The sequence below is a fragment of the Numenius arquata genome, chromosome 3, assembly GCF_964106895.1.
Source record: "Numenius arquata chromosome 3, bNumArq3.hap1.1, whole genome shotgun sequence".
In the NCBI taxonomy this organism is placed as follows: Eukaryota; Metazoa; Chordata; class Aves; order Charadriiformes; family Scolopacidae; genus Numenius; species Numenius arquata.
This window is the reverse complement of record NC_133578.1, coordinates 30858628-30881287: the sequence shown is the minus strand read 5'-3', so window position 1 is coordinate 30881287 and position 22660 is coordinate 30858628. Positions and strand designations below refer to the sequence as shown.

The window sequence follows — 22660 nt, the reverse complement described above, 5'->3', positions numbered from 1 at the left end:
TCAAAAGCCATATACTGGTATTAAAAGGCAGGCAAACTGTTTTGAATTTCGATACCTTATAAGAAACAATTTAAAATATTTTTACTAATTAGTTTGAAATCTTCTGCACGCTGCATGAGGATTTGCACAGATATTTGACATAATAATGAAAATGAGGCTTTCACACAATTGCCAGGAGGATCTCTGTCTTCCTATAGCATAAAAAGATTGTGGAAGACAAGACAAGCTAATGAAAATTATTATAATAAAGTACTTTATTTGACCGATTTGAACTATTATAACATTGAGCTGTAACACAGCTACCAAATATTAGACATACAGAGTGCCCGAAGTCTGGCTGGCAGACTACAGTTGATGGAACTATAGGGCTTACTCCCACATACCTGAGAAAAAAGTGAAGAAAAGCTGTCAAACTTCAGCTGCCTCCCAACCTCTAAGGGCTCAAAAAAAGGGAGAGCTTATAAGTGGCATTTAAGGCCTCCTCCAGGATCAGTGGACACTCCTGATGTAAAAAGTACATATATACAATCAAGCTTTTAAAAAATAAACAGCCTCTTCATATTCCTGGATTGCAACTTGGAAAGTAAATGAAAGAAGCTGGATCCTCTCACTCTTACCAACAGGCAATGACTTGAGTCCATCACAATTTTGATTTTCTGAATCTTCTTATAAAAGCTTTTGGAGCAAGTCCTTCAGTTGTATTGCCAGAATTTAATAAGTTACCCACAATGTCCCAAACCTACTAGTATTCTCCTTTCCCCATGCAGTCAAGGCAGGTCTCTTAGCATTATAAATCTTGGCTTCTTCATACACCGGAAGCTAGTCTCGTCTAACTGGTAAAGGTGTGCTGGAAAGAACTCTGTTGAGAAAAGTTGCACCACTAGTACAAACTAAAGCTCTGACCATCTAGTGATTTGCAGTAAACTGCTCCAATCAAACCCTCATGTTTGGTGAGGTAGAGAGCAGAAGGCACAATCTTACCAAGTTTGTTTCTCTGGCTGTAAGGTTGGCTGCATAGCTATGAAGAAGGCATCATCTCAGCTAAAAGACAAAGCAGACAAATCTAACTACAGAGCAAGAGATGCCTTGCTTACAGAAGTCATCATTCCAAACTACCTGAAGTAGTTGAACAATGAGCACCATTCATTACAATTACTACATTTCAGAAAGTAGTCCAGCAGCCTTGGGGTTAGAGGGAGAGCAAGCTGAGTATAGGCCCCTCTCCAGAAACCCTTGAGAGCAATTGCTGCAGATACTTTGAAAAGAGAGAGGCGTTATACATCTTCATCCTCTTTCTCTAAGAAGTCGGTCAAGGTTCTGTCATCTACAGGAATCAGTAAGTACTCCACACCGTCAGCTCCCTGAGAACAGACATGCATACACATTCTGTTAACACCAGTGCACAGTGTAACACAAGCCACTAGACAGCACCGCAATGGTAACGTTTATTTACAGCCTGGGTGAGAGCTGGCCAGCATTCAGGACTACATTACTAAAAAAGAGGGATTATTTCACTAGAGCAACACTGGAAATGCACAAATACTGAGAAAAGTCAGTATGCGAGAAGTCATCTGGTGGGCTATGCTAGTCTGACACTACACAGCTCCTCAACACTGTGTTCCCGTGTCTAGTACTGCCATACTGCCTCGTGTAGTTATTAGGACTAGCCTGCATTCTTCCATCCTGCAAATACAGGTAGCTCTTGGAAGCAGACTGGTGGGCTCCAGAGTTCGTTACTTCTCAAGGTGTTCAGGAAGAAGAGACCTGTAGGTTCATGAGTAACCAAAGCACACTGCATTTTTACAGCCCCCTATCCATGTAAAGGGTGTTGACAAATTGGAGGCATGGAAAGAGCTGCAATTGCAGAATTTCATCCCTTTGCTAGTTCCTCGATGCTTCGAACAGAGCCTCACTGTAAGCTGCGAAGTGGTGCCTTAGTAGCAAGTAAGCATCTTTTTTTTCAAGGTGGCTGAACACCCAGAATTGTCTTCTTCCCCCAACTCACCCGCTTGGTCCGGATAAGCTTGTGGTCCCTGAATTCTGTCAGTTGTGCCCTGAGTGTCAGGTCACTGTTCACAAGGAAAGCCTCCCGACACTGCTGGTAGAAGTCTTGGAAAGAAAGCCCTGGAGATGGAAAAAGACAAGAACAAAAATTGAAGTACTAAGATTGCCAGATTTTTCCAGGTCTAACAACACACATTATCTCCACCTACAAATCTTACTTTGGCTTAGACCATAGTGGCTACAGTAACATGATCACTTCTTTCAAGTATACAGCCAAGCTAATATTTCAGTAATTAAGTGAAAATAGCTGAATTAACATTCGTCATCCTGTTTACCTAACAGAACTCTAAGAGCACTTTAAATGCATTTCCCAACATGGTTAATCTCTCTTCATTTCCAGTTCCTCTATCTTACTTCCAACTTTCTTTACCATTGACATGTCAGTCCTATCCCCTGCAGCACGCTGGAGACATTGACAGAGTATTTCACATGTATCCTCAAAAGCAGGGACACATCAGGAGTCACTTTGATAGGAGTAGCATGGGAACAGAATATCCTGCCTGTCTTTGCCTGGTTCTTTAAGTACTAGTTATGCAAATTCATATTCTTCCTTTATTTTATTAATTAATTAAGTCCACAGTCCCGCGTGAATGGTGTCAGTCATTTCTAAACATCAAAGCAGACACCAGTAAGAGGAAGTCCTTCAGAACCAGCTAGTCTATTGATTTCCTGTCAGAGCACAGAGACACAGTACCACTAGGAAGACAGTCTAAACCACAGCCTCACTGAGCCAACAGTTACAGCACTTCTGTTGCTGGTGATGCAGCCTGCATACCAAAAGCCAGTGCTGCTGTGACTGAGCTGGCAATGGCAACACCCCAAACAGATGAGAAAAGGAGGGCACATACCTGGATAAGATGGGTTGTCCTTGTTCTCCAGCTGGTACTGAGCAAGCAGTCTGAATATACCCCTAAGTGCGAGGAGGAGAGGGGAAAATCAAAAGGAAAAAAAAAAAACAAAACCACCAAACCAAAAACTCCACCATTAGAAAATGTTAACTGACTTTTCCCTCATGACCAGGACTTTGTGCATAAATCTCATCACTGGACAATGCCTGTTATCCAAACGCTGTTAATTTAAAGTAACCAATCACTTGGAACGCAGGTCCTACCATCTTCTTCTTGAACATTGTTGTCACAAAACAGGAATTGCCTCCTGCTAGGTGGAGACCAGGGTAAACCACTAAGGACTGGATCCTCAGCAAGTGCTACTATGAAGTATAACAGTGTCTTACCTGGCATTGAGAGTGAGACTGCGCAGGACATGCGTTATGGAGCTCAAAGCCAAAGATCCAGATTGCTGTACTAAAAGCGAGTTCTCATAAGATGTTTCTTCCACGTAAGGACTAAATGTGGTTGTTTCGTACCAAAGCCAGTTGTAGAGGCTTAGCTTTGCCTGATCCCACACTAGACAGAAAGAAAAGAGCGAGCAGACAGAATTGGGAGATTTAGTTTCTCTAAGGTGTGTAATAAGGAATTTAAAATGTACTTAGTTCTACTGTAGGGTTTAAGGAAGCAAAGTATGCTTGTAAAATTCACAGTACATACACCCAAACATGCAGTTCAAGCAAGACAAATTCTCTCCAACAAAACATTTGCACACATCCCCTTTTTCAGACAAGCTTCATGGATATACTGTAAATCCTTCCAGAATCAGCAGTGTGCAAAGAATTTCTGGATGATAAACAAAATTGTTTAGATGAAATGACGGACATAACATCCATTTTCCATTTCAGTACGCCCCTAAATCAAAGGGTGCCAGAAGCTTGAGGTCTATTTGTATATTATAATCAATGTCTAGTAGTTCTCAGTATCTTTGTACAGTTTTGGTTCAATGCAGCCACAGTCCCATAGGGGCTTCTAGCTGCTGCCGCCATACATACATCACCAGTCTATTTTGCACTTCAACAGTAACCCATGAGCTTATGAAACATGCTCAGCAGCCCCAAAGCAGAACACAGATTCTTCTCTCTTTGCTATATCCAGCCCAAGGGGACTCACTGAGAGGAGCATTGATGTGATCAATAGAGGCAATGAGGTAAATGCTAGGCAGAGAGGATAACTGTGCAAGGATCTGCTGACTTCTTTCTCCTCTCAACATCTGGCTGTCCAGGTTATGAATAAGGACATAGAGCTCTAAAGATGAATCTGCAAGGTCAGAAAAAACAGAAGAGAACCAATCAAAGAAACTGCACACAAAGTGGTTTCCCATTCCCAGTGCAGCCTCAGACAAGTCTATTCCATCAGGTTCCATATTCATCACTCCAATATCAAATCATTTTCCTAGTAGAGCTTACTTTGATCTCTATCCCACACTTGGTGTTTCTGAGCACCTAAAAGGCTTCTTCTCAATTGACTGTATTGCAGTTCTCATCACAGCTACTACTTTTTTTGCAGTTTAAGCTTTTCTCTTATAATCCACTTTCCACTTGCAGTGGCTTTACCAGGAACTGCCCTTTTAGCTATGACTTCTAGTCCTGCGATTCAAGGTCATTCAAATGTATTTTAGGATGGAATTCTAAGCACAGTTTGTTCAGCTGCTTTTGAGTTACATGACTAGGAATCCCCAAGCTCCTCCTCACACAATGAAAATGCATTTTATATTCAGGGTTGGATCCAAAGCATACTTACTTCATTAGAAATCTCTCCCACCGAATCCTCAAAGGAAGTTAGTTGCAAAGACTTAGCTTGGATAATGCAAGTAGTAGATGATAACTTTTCCAGCTAGCTTGTTACTGCTGTACTTATCCATGGGAACATCTATTTCCTGAGCCCAGAAAAAAATTCTGGAGAACAGTAGCCAGATTTTGTGTAACTGAATACATACTTGGCTGCCAACGGAAACTTCAGACTTCCAGTCAGATCAGCTATAGTGTACTACACAAGATTGATTTATGTAGATTCAGGTGGGTATGCCATTAATCTGCCTTTTCCAGTTAGTCCCACCAGAAATACGCATAAGGTAATGACAGAAAACAAAATGTAAACAAACACCAATGCCATGCACAATTAGGATTCCGTGGCAATTTGTGTATGTATACACTAGCAGTAAAAATTACATCCAAAAAAGAATTCAGCAAGCATTCATTGTGGCAATACCTGTTTAATTTTGCTTTTGAACCCAATTCTAACCTGCTCATTTGACGCTGCTGTCCTTTATTTCACTTTAATGTCAGTATTTGCATATATTAAATGACCATTCCATTAAATCATGTACATTTAAGCCTTAATCCAGCCTATAGTGAAATTTACGGCAAGATCCTCAGGCCATGATTTTCCAGAGGAGCTCAATGGACTTAATATCTGTCAGCAACTGTCATTCCAAATTGTTTGCGAGTTCTTTGTTGATTTCAGTAAGGTTTATATTAGGTCCTCAAGCAGCCACTAAGAACCATCTTCCCTCATGTAGCTGGAGTCTACCTGTCCTGTCTTCCATCAGGAAACACATGGCTACAGAAACACCATGAAATAAAGCACAAAGGCACTGTGCTAAATGCAAGAAAGATATGTATTTCAGTTTGCCGAAGGGCTGAGGAGCCTCTATCTTGTTAGAATACCAGTGCCTTCCTCCTTCCCTTTCTAGAGAACTTAGTGTGTGAAACACTGACTGAGGTAACAGCTTAGGATCATGTACACATATAGGACTGGTGCATACATGTTTTCATATATATGGCATAAATTACAAGCCAGAAAGTATACTAGCTACGATAAACTAAGAAACTGTAACCATAAATGTGAAAAATATGAGGAAAGAAAATGTCCAGGCTCTCCTAACAGTATGTGGACTCTAACATCTTTATGTATAAAGTTAGTCATTTTACCTTCTTTAAACCTTTTAATGATGAATTCAAGTTGGTCAAGGGGGCTGCGGAAGGTCCCTATGTGGTCCAGTACCTCCTCTGTGATGGAGTTGAGAATCTGAAAAAGACAATGGCACTGAAGGACCTAGTGCAGAAAATCTGAAACTGAGCCCTTCACTGTCATGAGAGAGGTAATCTGATTTTTTACCATCAAATTCCCAAAACAGTCAACATAAAAAAAATTTCTACCTCTTTTCAGAATAGTGACATAAAATAAGGCTTTAGACTGATGGGTATCTATTAATGATGGGAATTACTGCAATTCCTTGGAACATAATTTCTTTAAACTCTTAAAAGAGAGATACAAACTGCTCTTCATTCAAGAGTCTGCTGCTATAGGATGTAGCAGGTTTCCTTAACATTTTACATTGAAAGATTTCAGAGGTATCTGTAACACAGGATTAGATAAACCCGTAAGCTTTTCCCACACTTACAGATCTCACAGTGATGCTGGGGAAGTATCCATTAACCACAAGGTGAACAGAATCCTGGAGCACAGAGGTACGAAACTTCTCTAACAAATCACGCTTTGAGCCCAGTCCATAAAGCACGATATTGAAACCCAAGCTGCAGAAAAGTGAGCAAATACACCAAATCGAAGTCCCTTTTTAGGTTCATACATTCATTAAGCAAAACGATCCATTGCAATCTTGCCTCTAAAAATTTCATGTTTCATCAACTCCAGGCTCACCTTCAGCTCACAGCTGACAAAGAAGTTTAGCTGCAAGGAATCTGAAATGTAGCACGTGCACGCATCCTAGTAAAAGAAGCATTTTAGCAGCCCAGTGGCCCACAGATTTAGCAAAACATCTACAGAAGATACAGCTATTGTTCAAGAATATCAGACTAGATCTGCAACTTCAGATAATGAAGAGTAACCAGCATTCACATCCACCCCCTCACCAGCAATTATATTAATGTTTACCATGGGTCACAGCAATTACAAAGGAAAAAGCAAGTCTTCATAGTGGTTTTCTAGTTTGATCCGCAGGCACAATTTCAAAGCAAAATTCAACTATTCTCCTATCTCTTACTTATCCTAATTGTTCCATAGAGAAAGAGGCAGGAAAGCCTAAAGAGAACATGGTAAGGAATCACAAAGGTTTGTTTATTTTTGAGATGCAGGAATAGCATCATCTTGACCAGAAAGCAGAGTTATCAGGTCACTCAACTAGCATTAGGCAAAAGTAAGGTGTTCAAAAACTGTCATTGACTTCAGTATCATCTACGGATTTGTTCCTTCTACCCTGCCATGTACTTCTCTAACAATTTGCCCAGATCACTGAGAACTACTCCCCTTGCAACCCTCCAACTTTCAAAGCTAATGTCTCTTTCATATGCCCTGTCACTCCCCATGGACTACAAATTTCTTTATACACCACTCCCTTGCAAAGCTTCCAAGGGGCTTTATCCTCACCAACATCTGCTCCTTCCTCAGCGCTTAACTTCAGAGCTGGTGACCTGCCTTCTCTAAGGCACTTCAGAATCTCACAGCTCTCTGGAGTTCCCCATTTGGTTTCCTGGATGTTTACTCTTTTCTCCTTCCCATGAAGATACATTTAAACCCAGATAAATTTTATACTGCTAACGTTTCCAACAGCATTAAGGTTTCTTCATGCATAGATCATTAGGTACCATAGGCATTCAACTGCTACATCACTGGGACAGCCACATGCTGAAGAAACTGGTGGTGGGCTACTCACTACCAACTATACTGCTGTAAGTAAAATGGATTGTTCACAACGGACACTTTTCTCATGATTCATGTTCCCCATTTTCTCATTATTCATGCTCCCTGTTTTTGAATGCCCTCTAGCTTGTTTTACAGAGGCACAGACAAACTAGCCAGGCAGAATGCAACTTCATTTCACTTCAGGCATTCAGTTCGAGTTGTCAGATATGATTTGGTCTACAGGAAACATTGTACTAAATTAATGTCACCTAGTTTTAAATTTAAGCCATCAATCAAAGAAAAAAAGTCAGTCCTTAACTCATCCACAGGATGTTGCTGACACAATGGTAAGTTTACTGGCAGTGCCCATTTACTAGGCTTCTTCAATGCTTCTCATTGGATACTTACTGTAATTGCAGCATCCACTTGGAAAACAGAGATTCGTGTTGCTGGTTTAGCTCTTTAATTTCAGCGGCATAGGCAAGGGGAGCTTTTTTCAAAAGGTCATGAAGTGTTCGCTATGTTGAGAAAGGTAAGATGACAGTTATTAAAAGCTAAGAAAAAAAAAAGACACATATCTGGAGTTCTTACAAATATCTCTCTAGTATGCTCTGTAGCTAGGGAGCAGAATGGTTTTCACCAACAGTGTACTCAATTCATGGTTTTTTTCCATGAAGACCCCTCCAAGAACAGTTTTGCTACTAGAGAAACAAAACAGAGATTAAATAACCTTATTATGGGAAATGGCAGCCAGGCTAGGACTAGAACTGATATCGCACTAGGTTTTATCTCTTTCTGCTGAGTATGGGAAAACCACTACTGAAATAATGGACACAGTCAGAGCTTATACAGCACCAAGCACTGTACCAGGAAGACACAACATCACAACCCTTCTCACAGGAGCAAGGGCTTTGCAATGCTTCAGGTGTTTGTCACTACAAGAGAATGCTCACAAACATCATCTTAAAAAAGAAATACAGCAGAAAGGAAATAATTTGCACCTGATAGCTAAATGTAGAAAAAGTATTATTTCAAAAGCATCAAGAATCAAAGTATTAATTCAGTTTCAAAGATATGCTGGGATGTTGATGTTTGAACAGCACAGTAGCATGACAAACTGCATCAAATCTACACTGGCCTTCTTTTCTCTTCAATTTTAACAGCTTTGCTTTCCACTCCCTTGCAGTAGAAGACAGTTTGCTCTGGAAAGAGCACAAAGACAGCTGCAATGTATCAGACAAATATAAACCATTGAGAGACAGAACTGCTAAGCCTTCAATTTCTTTGGAGCCAGCAGCAGATTTAATACTCAAAGTCGTGACTTCCTTCCAGAGCTGTTATGAAAGAACTTGTTAAGAATACAGATGTTTCTCTGGATAGCAATTCCAGACAACAGCAGGCACCAGGCAATCTGCATATATGCCATCATTTAAAACACAGATGCATGCAAAAAGCAGTCATAGACATGAGAGCTCCAAGTATTTTACACGCTTTCCTGGCACCTGTCCTTGTGTACCTGTCTCTGTAGGATGCCACTGCTCGCTTTGAACTGTCTTGTAGAAGTGGCATATGGAAAAAAACCCAGTAATTCAGTCACCACAATTAGACAGTTCCTGTCTCCAAGGAACTGGCAGGGGACAAAGTGCATTTCACAAACTAGGCGACAACATTTAGAACTGTCCCAGTCTTGCACGCGCCTTGACCCATGATGCAAAGGGCTCTCTCCATGTCTTCTACACATAAATAGTCAAGACAGCTTGTAATTCCCCTAAGTATTTCATTGACAAAAACGCTGTCCTGGTGATAATTTTAAGGGAGGTCTCTACAGCTCTGCTTCTCTCTCTTCTCCTCCCTGAAAAGCAAACTTTAACATGTTCTGGTAACTGCAGTTTTCAACTATCTGTTCACCTGATAGTGCTGTCTCCCCGCACTTTCCTTACTGTCTCAGGTTCAAACAACTGGGCACTGCCCCTGCTCAGAGCAGCAGTAGGAGACAATGCTTAAAATGCTACCTAAATCAGTGTTACCACTGAGAATGTCATCAGCAGAAATAAGGTGAAAATAGCAACATCAGGAAATTTTGATGAGGGAAATCTTCGTCAAAGAAATCAAAAGCTCCAAGAGTTGTGTGCTTCACTATGAAGCGTACCTGATCCAATCTTCTTTTCTGCAACTTCTGCAGTGTTCGGTCCGAAGTGAGCACTTTGGAACTACTGTGAGCTTCAAAGTATTCCTCCACCAGGTTGCTCTAAAAAAGGACAGCAAGATCAGCCACACTCACTCCTCCTGCTATCAAGTTACCCCTCTCCCTTTGCACCCACAAACATGTCTGAAGATGGCCAATATGAGACATAGAGCAAAGATGAACAGAAAGCCAGAAGATATTTGCAAAAATGGCTTCTACAGTAGCATTTTGCAAAAGCTAGCTTAGTCAGATGGTTCTTTCCTGAAGACAGAGACAGAAAAGAGATTCTGAGAGAGCAGGACACAGCAATAATTCTAACAGGGTGTAGAGATCCCTGGTGCTGGAAGGAAATTCGACAACAAAGCTGAACGCCAAGCCAGAAAGTAATGTGTGCTTCTGGGTAATGGGTGCTATAGGACTCAATTTCTTCATCCCTTCTCAGTACAACGTCTCCTTCATGGACATCTTAGAACTTCTCCTTCTGGAGCTGCTGAGGATACAGACTGGATTAGCCCACAGGCTCACATGATGCCTGTCCAACAGGGATTGTTCAGAAGTACAGCAAAAGCCAATTCAGCTGGTTTGATTTGAAATGAGTCTAGTCCTTCTTCCCCATAGTTAGGTGTGGTCACTGACAGCTTATTGTCACTAAACATCCCTTCATGCTTGCTAGCTGTATTTTCCGCACACTCACCATCTTGTTCTCTTTATTTTTTTTGGCTAGGCTGTTTCTGGGAGGAGGCGTAGATGCAGCCTTAGTTTTTCCTGGGGTCTTTCGACCTGATAAAACAGTGCTGACTTCTTTCTGGTCTTCCTCATCCTCCTCCTCTGAGCAGGAAGCAGAATATTCACTCTCACTTTCTAAATATGGATCTGGAGCTAGAGCATAAATTTATGGTTAAAAGCTAGCAACAACTTCTTACGCACCACCTTGCTCTCCCATACATTTTCTAGATGTTTTTCAAGCATATGATTTCTAAATGTATTTCACAGAGAAGTAAAATCAATGCTTAAGAGGACTGCAAATGCAAATAGCCATTTCTTTCCCAGTTCTAGGCTTACAAATTATTTATTACAGCTTGCTCCTTGATACCAATTAAGAAACATAATCCTACTATTGAAAGTGACTAAAAATGGACAACGGAATTCCCTATTTTTCTTAGCATCTCTATGTCAGTTTTCCCAAACGCCAGTCATGCAAGCTGAGTGTCTTCTGGGTCACACTCTGCAAAAAAAGTTTTGTAAAAGACCTTTGTTAGCAATGTTGGTTGAAGAGCACGGACAGAATCTGGCTCAATCAACACAAAAGAAGAACTAGAACACAAAACATCACACCCTAAACTCTCCTTTGCATTCGTTCTGAGCACATAGAGCCAACCAGTTACTGGAAATACTTTACCATGAATGTCCCAGCCATCATTAAAAAGTTTTATGACTTGGTTCAAGCAATTGTGCCAAACTTAAGTGTCAGCATAGGTTAGATTACTGAGAGTTTTGTCTCTTTTGATCATGTTGCTCAAGTTCAGCAACTTAGTGCTTCTAAACATTCCCCCCTCGCCCCCCGCCCCATACACCTAAGCAGCAATCTGTTGTAGAGAAAAGGTCTACACAGACTTCCTTAACGCCATTTCTACATTCTCTGCAGGAAGGATCAGATTGCTTCAGTCAGACTGCTACTACAGGCAGAGGCCCACCAGGAGAAACACCTTCCTCCCAACACAGTGCTTCACTGACTGTGGGAGCTGACTGCAAAGGTTGATCCTTACCTGCTAGCCTCTTTCTGAGTCTGTAAGGTGTGGTAGACACAAATTCTTTCTTCTCACTCTGTAACAGCAGAGAAAAAACATGCATTAGAAGAAGACACATATAACTCTTCAAAACAGCCCTCTGCCAAGCAAAGAGTAGAATCAGGTTACATTTCCAAGCTATTTCAGCCCTCAAGAAACTGGGAAAGCAAAGGCACTAAGTATGGAGAATTCTTAGTTTTGCCATTCAGAGCTAGAGTGGGGCAGGATCAGGTTGCAAAAGGGGCTTAATTCTTTCAGCTAATATCCTGAGATGGAGCATAGAAAACTGTGAAATCTCCAACCAAGATGCCAATCTTGGCCCCTTAGGAAGGGTCAAACTGAAGCAATGACAAACTGGAAATGCTTCGACTCTCCAGAGCAGTCATTTTCCACCTCACACTGTCTACTCCGACTCATTTGGAAGTCCACTTCGAAAACAACTACCAGAGTGACGGAATACCACTCAGAATACTAAGCCCAGAAGAAGTACAGCAAAGGAAACTCAAGCTGCCTGGGCTCATCAAGTTGTAGTGGCACATATTCCTTACACGTGTAAAGCACATGCCTAACTCGGACACCAGATCAACTCTGCAATAGTTAGGAAATGCTTTTGTTAATCCTGTCAAAGTGGATGGGAAATCATCAAGGAGTGAACATGGCATCCCAAAACAGCATCTGTTACAGGCATATCTCATCCTGGAACCTTATACTGGAAAAGCTGTGCAAACATTTCTAGTATGATGCTATACCATTTTAGAAAGCCAACTGTTTCACAGCACTCTCTTTATAACCAACACAGCTGGCAGTTCTGGACTGTATCTCTCTGCAGCATAACAAAAGATGACATCAACTTACACCGCCCCTATTATCATGATTTATTTTTTATAAACCAGTGCTACAGTATGAAACTGAACAGCACAACAGTTCTTGAATTCCTATTCTAACAGCACTCCTTACAATTAAGGCTGTTCCTTTCTTTGATAAGAAACTGAAAAGCTATGAGTTTAACTGCATATTAAGGGATTGTCTATTTGTGTGATGCAAGGAAATAGTCTCCACCCATGCTAATTAAGCTGTCAAAGCCACTATTTGCCCGCTGACTCTAAATCCCATAGTCCTGACCAACAGAAGCTCTGGTTCTCACTTGAGTTACTCCTGCCTATTTGGATTAGGAGAGATAGCTGTACTGTGGATGAGGCTTTGCAAGGTCCTTTCTTTCCAGAACTGTAGTAATTGGCCAGTTCAAGTTTTAAAAGTGAAAAAAACACAAAAAAACCCAACCAAAACCAACCCAAAAAAACCCCAAAAACTCACTCACCTTCTGCTGCACTTTGTTTGAACTTGAATGTTCTGCAAAGCAAGAAACAGCATGGTTGAGGGTATTGCATATTTTCAACAGCAGATGGTCCATTAGAAGAAACAGGCATTCACTATTCAAAGTTACACTGTGCCAAAATATCAGCTCTCTGGGTGTTTAATCCCATGAGGGAAGCTTCTAGCTCCTCACAGGTAGGCAAGGAAAGAACAAAGACAGTCAATGTTACTATCACAGAAGGTAGCTTTTAATTCTGGTCACAGCTTTGAGAGGCCATCAGCAGGAGGGAAAAGGCTGAAAAATGAGCTAATGTCTGATCCCTGAGCACACCAGACTCCATTTCTGAGCACAAAGTAACGTGCTCTTGCCAGTGTTGACGTGCACTGACTTCTCCCACCTGTATTTCTACCTACAGCATTGGGTGCTTGAATATTATATAATAAAGTGTGAATTTACACATGAGCACTCGCACAATCCTACCCATTTGGTGTTCAACAAATCAGCCCAGCTCATAACTCGCTCAAGTGCAAGCATTTCTGTTGAACACAAAGGAAATCATTAAGTGTCACAGCAACAGATGAGAGAGAATTTCCTGTTTTCTCCACATCAGTAGGGCACTGACACTCAGGTGAACCAGAGCCATGCATACCAAGCAGTTCAGTCTACAATGTTAAGCTGACTAGAATACTCAAGCATGACAGAAGCTGGCACTCAAGCATGCACTTCACCACCCAAACAGAAACACAACAACCATTCACTCAGCTTCAGTTCCCCAAAGGACCACAGGACTTACTGCTGCTTTGAGGGGTTTTGGCTGTCTTCTCAGGACACTCAGAGCACTCGGGTCCAACACTCTGTCCTGGCGTCTGGGCTAATTCAGAGGCTGTAGGAAACAGGGGGAAGGGAAGAAGTTTCACATGTCAAAAACATGTTTCACATGTACAAAACTCCCAGCTCTGACCAGTCAGCCATGGAGCCATACGCCTGAAACACTCTCTTAAGTACTGATTTCCTAGCTACTTCAGGAAGTGCACCAGATACTTCCATTTTTTTCTAACCCTAATGGTGAATGTAATCCTTAACAAAGATTTTCAAAGACTGAACTCCTCAGTTAATTCATTTTACAAGTATAGCTCAGGCATGCTTTTCTCCCTGGGAGAACATGTCTTCAAATCACACAGCGTTTAGTCATGCTCACTTAGTCCTTTAAAACTGCAATTGGACATAGTAGAGCAGCAGGTATAGCAAACACGTCAGTTCCCCTGGAGGTGGGTTCTTGTATGCTATTTATGTCTTTCACAGAATCACAGAATCTTCATGGTTGGAAGGGACCTTTGAGATCGTTGAGTCCAACCACAAAAAAAAAACCCCAAAAAAACCCAACCCCAAACAAACAGACACAAACCAACAATCTCAGGCACTAGAGCATGCCCTGAAGTGCCATGTCTACACGTTTCTTAAATACCTCCAGGGATGGCAACTCCACCACCTCCCTGGGCAGGCTGTTCTAGTGCCTGACCACTCTCAGTAAAGTAATTCTTCCTAATATCTAATCTAAACCTCCCCTGCCGCAACTTTAGACCATTTCCTCTGGTCCTGTCATTATTCACTTGGGAGAAGAGGCCAACACCCACCTCTCTACAACCTCCTTTCAGGTAGTTGTAGAGGGCTACTTACCAGCACAAGCTGAAGTTGAATCACTGATCTGAATATGGAAGGCCCTCATATCCTGCTAACAGTCCCGCAAGAAAAACAGCCTCCCATTGTATGACTTGCCTCAGGTTTCAAACTGAGTCATGGCTCCAGGAGGGAGCACCAGTGAAACCTACCCTGCTGCAGAAGGAGGTATAAGAATCACACAAACTTCCAAGACACAGTAGAAGCCCAGAGGAGAAGCAAAGAGGGATGGAAATCACAGTTTCTGTATAGTGATACAGAATGATGACCCCTCTCCCTGAGATCATCCTTTGTAGGATATATCAGTAGCTGTCACAGCTGAACACCAATGAAGTTCAGATGGGGCTGGATACAGAAAGGCCCTTCAAGTGAGAAGAAACATAGTGGCAGCAGGGCTCAAGCATCTTATTTGAACCAGAGCAGCCCACCCTCTCCAAAACTGCCACTTTCTGCTTGCTTCTCCTAAGTCCACAGTTAGCCTAGCAAGCATGCGCAGACACTTTTGAGTAGGAGAAATCCTCTGACACACAAAGCTAATACTGCCTTTTTTTGACTCTTTGCTACATAATGACTTATTCTCATATCCTTCTAAGTTACACAAATAAAATCCCTGCCATCCTTTGGCACTTACACACAGCCTTTCTCCCAGCATCAAGAAACTTCCACTTTTCTTATGCATTTATTTATTATCTGTATTTCTTATCCCCACCATGCCTTTGCTTTGTCCTAGCCCTGTGCTTTTGTTTCTGAGACTCATCCAGGGCCCGATAAAAGCTATGGAAATACAGCAAACATATCTTTTGAATAAAAAGAAGTGACAAATCACATTAACAGAATAGTCAAAAAAAGACCATAGCCAGAGCAAGAACAAAAGAAGAAAGAGGAAAACATACCCAGCTCTGCCATTTTGCTGGAGCGTTTGGGAGTCTGGAATGAGTAAACTTCACTACCGCTTACACTTGAGCCATTTCCCATTGGATCTGTGAAAAGTAATGTTACTTGTAGCTATTTTGAAAAACACTGGTATATTCCCAACCCAAGGAAGATGGAATGCAACATTTTACTATTTGGCTCAAAGGACTCTTTATATTGCAGGCGCAATAAAATAAATATAATAAAATTCTAGAATCATTATCCTCTCCTCTGTTACCACAAGCATAGCCAGAACTGGTCAGCCCTCAAAAACAATTTTATCAACATTGTGCAACCTTGACACTGTAAGAATCCTGAAGTCACAGCTGTGTTAGGCTTTCCCCTGCCAATACCTTGGGTACATATTCCAAGAGCAGCAACATATTTCTTCTCTTCCAGGACCTCCTGAGCTTCATCATCTGAAATATCCTCAAGTTTCTTGACAAATGTCTTAACACTGAGTGTCAGCTGAGTCTTGTCCTTCCGAACTTTAATACCTAGGATTGCAATAAAAGCTTTAACCTCCTGCTATTTCATTATTTCTATTGCAGTAGTATGCAGCTACCCCATTTAGAGACCAAGTTCCTGTTGTGCAAATTACTAAACAAATACAATGCTGAAAAGATGTCCCTCTAAAAGAATAGCTGGTCTATGCCCTGGTGGTCAGATGACCCTACAGCCATTAGTCCCTCCTTTACCACAAAAGCTGGCCCCTGCAATCCATGAGGTCAAGATCCCCATTTCAGCACACACCAGCTTCCACGCTTTCCTAGTGAAGGGGAGCAAGTGGAAAAGACCCAGCCTATAGGCTGTCAGTACACTCATGGGAGAATTTAGGCTGAGAGACCGCTGGAGGGCGTCTGTCTGAACTTCTGCTCAAAGCAGAACCAACAGTGAAGTCTGATAAGGATGCTCTGTGCCTTGCACAGGCAAGTTCTAAGCATCTCCACAGAGGTTCCAAACCTTAAAAGTAGTTAAAACCGCAGCAAGAGACTCCTGAAACAACCACCTCGAACCTTGCTCCGATTTGATTCTCTCTGTGTTTAACCACGTCAGGGGCTGGGAAGTCAGCCAGGCTATTTGTGCCCCCTCTCCCAGGCCGTTACACACACGCCGCTGCTGGGGAGGCCAGTATGGAGAGCCGGTATCCACACCACCTCCAGCTGCGGGCACCGGCCACCCTGCCGCGGCTGCCCCTTTCCACGTGCCGGGGCGGGGACAGGAACGAACTGCGGAAGAGGCAGGCAGAGGAGAACGACCCTGGCAGCGTCGTCCTGCCCGCAGCCCGGCCAAGGCGCTCAGCCGCCCCGGCTGTTGGGGAAGGGCTGCCTTCCCAAAGGGTGCCGCGGCTGCTCGGACCCCTTTCCCAGTGCCCTGGGAGCAGCGGGCGGCGCCGGGCTGGGCGCTGCCCCGGGCGGGCTGTACCTGAGTCGTCAGCAATGTGCTTCAGGACCTCCTCGTCGGGCACGAACTTCACCCGCAGGCCGCCGCCGCCGCCCTCCCCCTCCGGCTGGCTCATGGCGGGCACCCTGCGAGCGCCCCCGCCTCAGCCACGTGGGCCCCGCCCAGCCCCGCCGCCAGGGGGCGCTGCCACAAGGCGCGCACGGAGGCACTGAACCGCTGGAAACGTCCTCCGCCCCACCGCGCCGCTCTCCGCAGGGCCCGGGCCCGAGGCTCGAGCCTCGGGCTCCTGCCCCCTCCGCCGCCGGCTCGCCGCGGTCTCCCGGCCGCCCCCCGGGGCGGCGGCAGGAGGCGGAAGCGGGCTCACGTGCCAGACAACGGGCGACACCACTCCCGGAGGGCGAGGGCGGGCGGGCACTGAACGCAGCCGCCGCGCCCTGACTGACCTGTGCCTCGGCCAATCCGCGACCCTCTTTTCCGCCCCGCCTCCCGCCGGGCGGGAGAGGCGAGAGGGCGGGACTTCCGCTACCGGCGAAGCGCGCACCCGCCGGGCGAGCGCCCGTGGTTGCCGTGGCGACGTGAAGCCGCCGTGAGAGCCTGGCGGGAAGGGCCCGGCCGTGGCATCGGCCCCCGCTTCTTCGGAGAAACACCCGTACGGCAGCAGTGAATTCGCAGACGCAGCCCGCGGCAGCAGCTCCCGCCTCCCGCGTGCCTGTGGGTGCCCGAGCTGTGAAGGCCTGCAAGCGCACCCTGCCTTACCCGACCCACCAGCGCACATCAAAGTTTAAAACCAAAAAAAAAGCAATTCACAAAGTATTAATTTCTGTTCAGAAACAGCACGATATTTATTTAACATCTTTATATATTTATATATATATAATTATTTTTTTCTGCATTGCAGATTGTGTTGACTTTTATACATCTCTATTTACAATGATTTAAAATAATTATATTTCATCTCTGGCAGGTATTTACAAAGTCAATAGTAACTACATTTCACATTTCAACAACAGTCAACAGCATTAACCAGCTCAGTAAGACAATTAAGATAATGGCTTACATGCACCAATAACATGATCTTCAATACGTGTCATCTTCAGGTCTAAGAATGAAGATTTTCCCCTGGTCCCAGGTTAAAGGACATCACACAGCAGAGGTCGCGGTTGGTAAAAACCCATTTGGTGTAGTCCTTCACCAGAACCGGATCTTGACCGCCCGGGGTCGGTCCCAGCAGGCAGAGCCGTCCTGGTGAGGAGGGGACACACCACCACGCCGCCCCCTCTCGCCTATAGCCTGTTTGTCCACAAGAAGTGGGCTACTCGCTGCTTATGCTCCTTCTGTGACAAAGATTACATAATGCTAAAGTAGTAAAAATCCTCAGAAACCTTAGTTCAGAGAAACAAACCTGGTATGACAGAAAAAAGTAAGAAAATAACCTTTTAACTCTTGCAGAACGTTTCTTTTTGCTAGTAAAATTGACGGCATATCCTGTATTCTTACAAGGACACAAACAGATCAAAAGATTCATTGTAAAGTACAGGAATTACAAATTTAAAAAACGCAGCATGGGGTACCTCAATTTAGTTGTTGGGCGTTTTTTATAGCAAATAAAAGCTACCATAGTAAATCTAAAATGTATTAAGAGTATCTGATTTAATTATTAAAAACTCTATTAGCTTTTTCCTGGAATCTTTGATATGGAAAAAAATGTTAAATGACTCAATTTTATTTAATCATGTGGTATTTTTCGATAAATAACCAGCTAGTAATATCCACCCCAAAAGTATTCACTATCTGCAAGAAAACAGTAAGAAGTTGTTTCAAAGTAATCATTGAACACTGGCACACAAAACCACACAGACACACCCCAGTACTAGGAATCTATTAATACTTGGACAAGTTGGTTTATCCTGAGTGATTGTTAACACACATCTACTGTATACTTGAAGCCACAAAGTTTTTACTACTTGCGTTTTCATAAACTAATAACATGGAAGTCTAGCACAACAATAATAACTGCCTGAACAGAAAGAACAGTGTCAATAGCCAGTATTTCTGTCACTCCCAAGTCATCCTTATTTTAGAACAAAAGGTAAAAGGTTGCTTCATTCATACTATTTTTTTGTTTTGTGATTAGTTCTGGGGAGGATGAGGACTCAAACACACAGGATCCACTACCGATTTGTAAGGAAGTTTCCATGACAAAGCACCACAGAATCACTTTGCTAGGAGATGCTCCTCAACAGAAATCTTTCCCAACCATTTTACCCTCTAAAACCAAAAACCTGTGTGAATTCTATGCCACATTTTAAGGAGTGATTAATCACCTTTTCGAGAGTCAAAATTTAAATTGCTTTAAAGAGTTCTACCAGAATGCAAAGATACTCCACTCTAAATTGCTTACATCTCACTGACTGTAAAACACTGGGAGCTCACAGCCAAGTAACTGGTTAATAAAACTTGATCTCATCACTTTGCTCATCATGCACAAGCTAAAATGTAGGGCAAGATTTTACGTACAGACACAAAGTTTTACTATACATCTGTTCCCATCAACAGCTTCTCACAGGAATAGCTTAGTAATCCTTTATAATAGGCAAGATAATTTATGGATCCATTTTAAATTCATTTGGTCCCTCAGATACTACCTTTGGTAAAATCTGATTAACACAGTAAAAAAAAAAAAAATCAGGGAAGGGGAGTAGCCTTAAGAAAAATAAATAAAAGATGGAAGCAAAAACTGTGATTTTTTTCATTAAATCTCATATACAGAAAAGTAACATGCGACAAAATTTTACTAAATCCATTTCTGGAAGCTGTAAGGTACCCTTAGACTACAGGAGCTTGCTTCTGAACTTTTAATGTCACAGGCCTTGACACTCGCCAAACTTATGAGGCAAGTTTATCTGAAATGGCGTAGCTGTTATGTTTTGAAATCTTGTTCCAAGATTTTATTTTAAATAAAATTTCATAATGACTATGTGAAAATTCTCACACGTATCAGTCTTGCAAAATCCACTTACTGCTTGTTTTCGGGACCTACTGACAAACCAAGCTGCTCACAGCTCTCCATCATCTTCCACCACTGGGTAAGAGGCAGGTGAGCATTTTGGCTCTTCAGCTGGTCATGACATGCAAATTTTGACAGACTGATACATGTATTCACTAACACAACACCCATGTCAAGATCTGCCACCATGAATCACCTACAAAAAAGCTTTCCACAGCAAAGTTTATCCAAGTACCAGTGGGAAAACAAACTAAAAAATAATCAAGGGAGATTAAGGCCCATATGCTAGAAACAAACAGCATTTGAAACACTGAAGAAAAAATAAAATATTGAACAATTTGATATAAACCAAGAATGCAATGCAAGTACAGAGGGTCTGGCTTCTTTGCTTACCATGCTTGGAATGCAGTGATATTTTGCAACTTTAGTCCTGCAATCATCCTAAACAAGAAATTTAAATAAATAAAAAAGGGGCATGTTTATTCTTCTGATGCAAACTATTGCTATGATGTAAGTGGTTGTTACAAATGAGACCTATCTAATGGCTTTAATGCTATATTAAACATGCCAAGGTAGCAATATCTTTGGCAATGAGAGAATTGCAGAATTTAAGGATGAGATTATTAGATTTACTAACATCAGAAATATCTTTGTTTTGTGTGCAATACATATATTTCATTCAAACATGTTCCATTATATTTTCCACACCACCTCCAGGATTATGAGTACAGTGCCTAAGTCTGTACTGCTTGATTTTCATGCTTTTACTCAAAAAATTATTCTTGGTTCTCACTTAGTTTTCAAATTAATTTAAATCTGTAAGCCAAGATAAACAATAACTTCTGGTTTGTGACCGAAGTGAAAATGCTGAACACTTGAAAGAGCTAGCCATTGGTTCATGATAAAATAGAACAAGTTTAAACTCTTAGGTTAAAATACAGCCATAGCATAGAATTATCTATTCCAAAATTAATTTTTCAAAATATAATTCTCTGAACATGCTATACATTAAATAGAGGAAAGTTCCCCTGAAGCTAAAATTTTCCAAGAACACTAATAATCTTCATTAAAGAAGTAAAACAAGCCACATAGTACCTGGAGACAAAAAGGGATTAGAGTTGGGGTCCCTTACTACAGAGTAGCTTTACCACCATTAAGATGCAGGTTTTCCCCTTAATCTTGAAAAATATGTTCATATTTACATACAGTATACACACAGTTGAGGCAATTGATTGTCAACACGTGACAAATGTATGCACCTACCCACACACAAGTAAACCTCACATGGTGAGAAAAAACCCTGTCCCAGTAAACTCCAGTATTCATAAGTAGTGCAAATAAATACTTTGTCAGAAAACTTTTTTTTTATCTCACTATTTTGATGTTAAACCAGATCATTTGAATTATGGTAAAGCTAGCAGGAGTATGTTGGAAATGTCATATTTAAGACCAACACACTTGCAAACTACAAATACTAGATCTAATGCTTACTGGCTGCAACATGACGTTCAGCATCACAGAATGAATTATACTGTTAAAAAAACCCCTCAAAATTCACATCAGAAAGGATGTTCAAAGAAATCCACATGTTAAATGGACAGTGGCGTACAAAGTCTCCAAATGAAAACTAAAAGGATAATGTAGCAATTCAAACTATCACCTTGCAACATTTATTTTAATAGGTATCTTTACTTCATCACTTTGTTGCCTGCTGAATGAAAAAATGGCTCATCATTCAACCAAAAAGCTGCTCATGATAAAACCCTGAAAAGCATAAATCAAGCTGGAGTTAACAATCCCAACATTTTATGTTTTCTTAAAATTATAAAGCCCAACAAAAATGAGTTGCAAAATGACAGCATATTGTGATGTGGTAAGTATTGTATCAAGGAATAATTCATTTATCCCTAATTACTTGTATATATACGTCAAAATATAGTACCCACACTTGCTCACCTAAGAATTACATGCATGTGCACATACACTGGGAAAAACAGCAGTGTTCTGCTTTTTTACCTTCTTTTATAATGCTGTAGTTGCATTGAAATACTGCAGAAAATCTAGTGCCTCACGTCAAGTACCAAATGTTCTAAAACAAGATACAGCAGAGCGAACTCACGATAAAGAGATTTAAGTTTCAATATTTGTCACAGGTGTCAGAAAATTGTACTTCGTTTAGTACTTAGCATATATAATCAGAAAGATGGCAGATTATTCCTTCAACCCTTACATCCCAGACACTTCTAATTTTATTTCTGCCACAGTACTTTGAAGTGTACTGAACTTCAGTGTATAAAGTTTTGCTACGATCTTAAACCACCTTGGCATAGTTTGAGACAGATCTAGAAGCATTAAGGATAAACATGATACACAGCACTGGCAAAGCCTGTCATTACAGCTGGTTTGTAGATATTAGTGATGACTCATTTTGTAACACAGATGTTGAACAGTACTTGTCTGAAAAATGACAAAACAAGTTCCCACAACTGAAACATTGCCCTAAAAGGGTAATTTTGAGAAGTTATGGATGTACCACATCAGCACACAGCAAAAAAAAAAAATTTTTTTTTTTTAACAGGGATAAATTTGAACTCTTTAAAAAGCCTTATATGGGGTAGGTATACATACACAAGAACAAACTAAAATACAATGGATGATACAATAACAAAAGGCACATCATCAACATGAGAACTGTAAAAATATCTTAAAAGGTAGTTTGACTAAAGTTTTAACGAAAAATTTATGCACATACATTTGACTTCCCTATCTGAAGTCACT

The 22660-nt window shown here is 41.7% G+C and overlaps 1 protein-coding gene across 1 annotated transcript in view; it reads right to left on the bottom strand.

Moving 5' to 3' along the window:
* Positions 1-231: 231 nt before the first annotated feature.
* Positions 232-22660, bottom strand: part of LOC141462885 (hyccin 2) — a 76589-nt gene continuing 54160 nt past the window's right edge. The window contains exons 10-24 of the mRNA XM_074145026.1: positions 15825-15968; positions 15453-15539; positions 13676-13765; positions 12886-12917; positions 11547-11604; positions 10475-10659; positions 9745-9843; positions 8004-8113; positions 6358-6490; positions 5885-5981; positions 4065-4211; positions 3299-3470; positions 2913-2974; positions 2006-2124; positions 232-1361 (exon numbers count right to left, since the gene is read on the bottom strand). Coding sequence (XP_074001127.1) covers positions 1275-1361; positions 2006-2124; positions 2913-2974; positions 3299-3470; positions 4065-4211; positions 5885-5981; positions 6358-6490; positions 8004-8113; positions 9745-9843; positions 10475-10659; positions 11547-11604; positions 12886-12917; positions 13676-13765; positions 15453-15539; positions 15825-15968 — 1622 coding nt within the window. The 3' untranslated portion in view covers positions 232-1274. The remainder of the gene's footprint in view (positions 1362-2005; positions 2125-2912; positions 2975-3298; positions 3471-4064; positions 4212-5884; positions 5982-6357; positions 6491-8003; positions 8114-9744; positions 9844-10474; positions 10660-11546; positions 11605-12885; positions 12918-13675; positions 13766-15452; positions 15540-15824; positions 15969-22660) is intronic.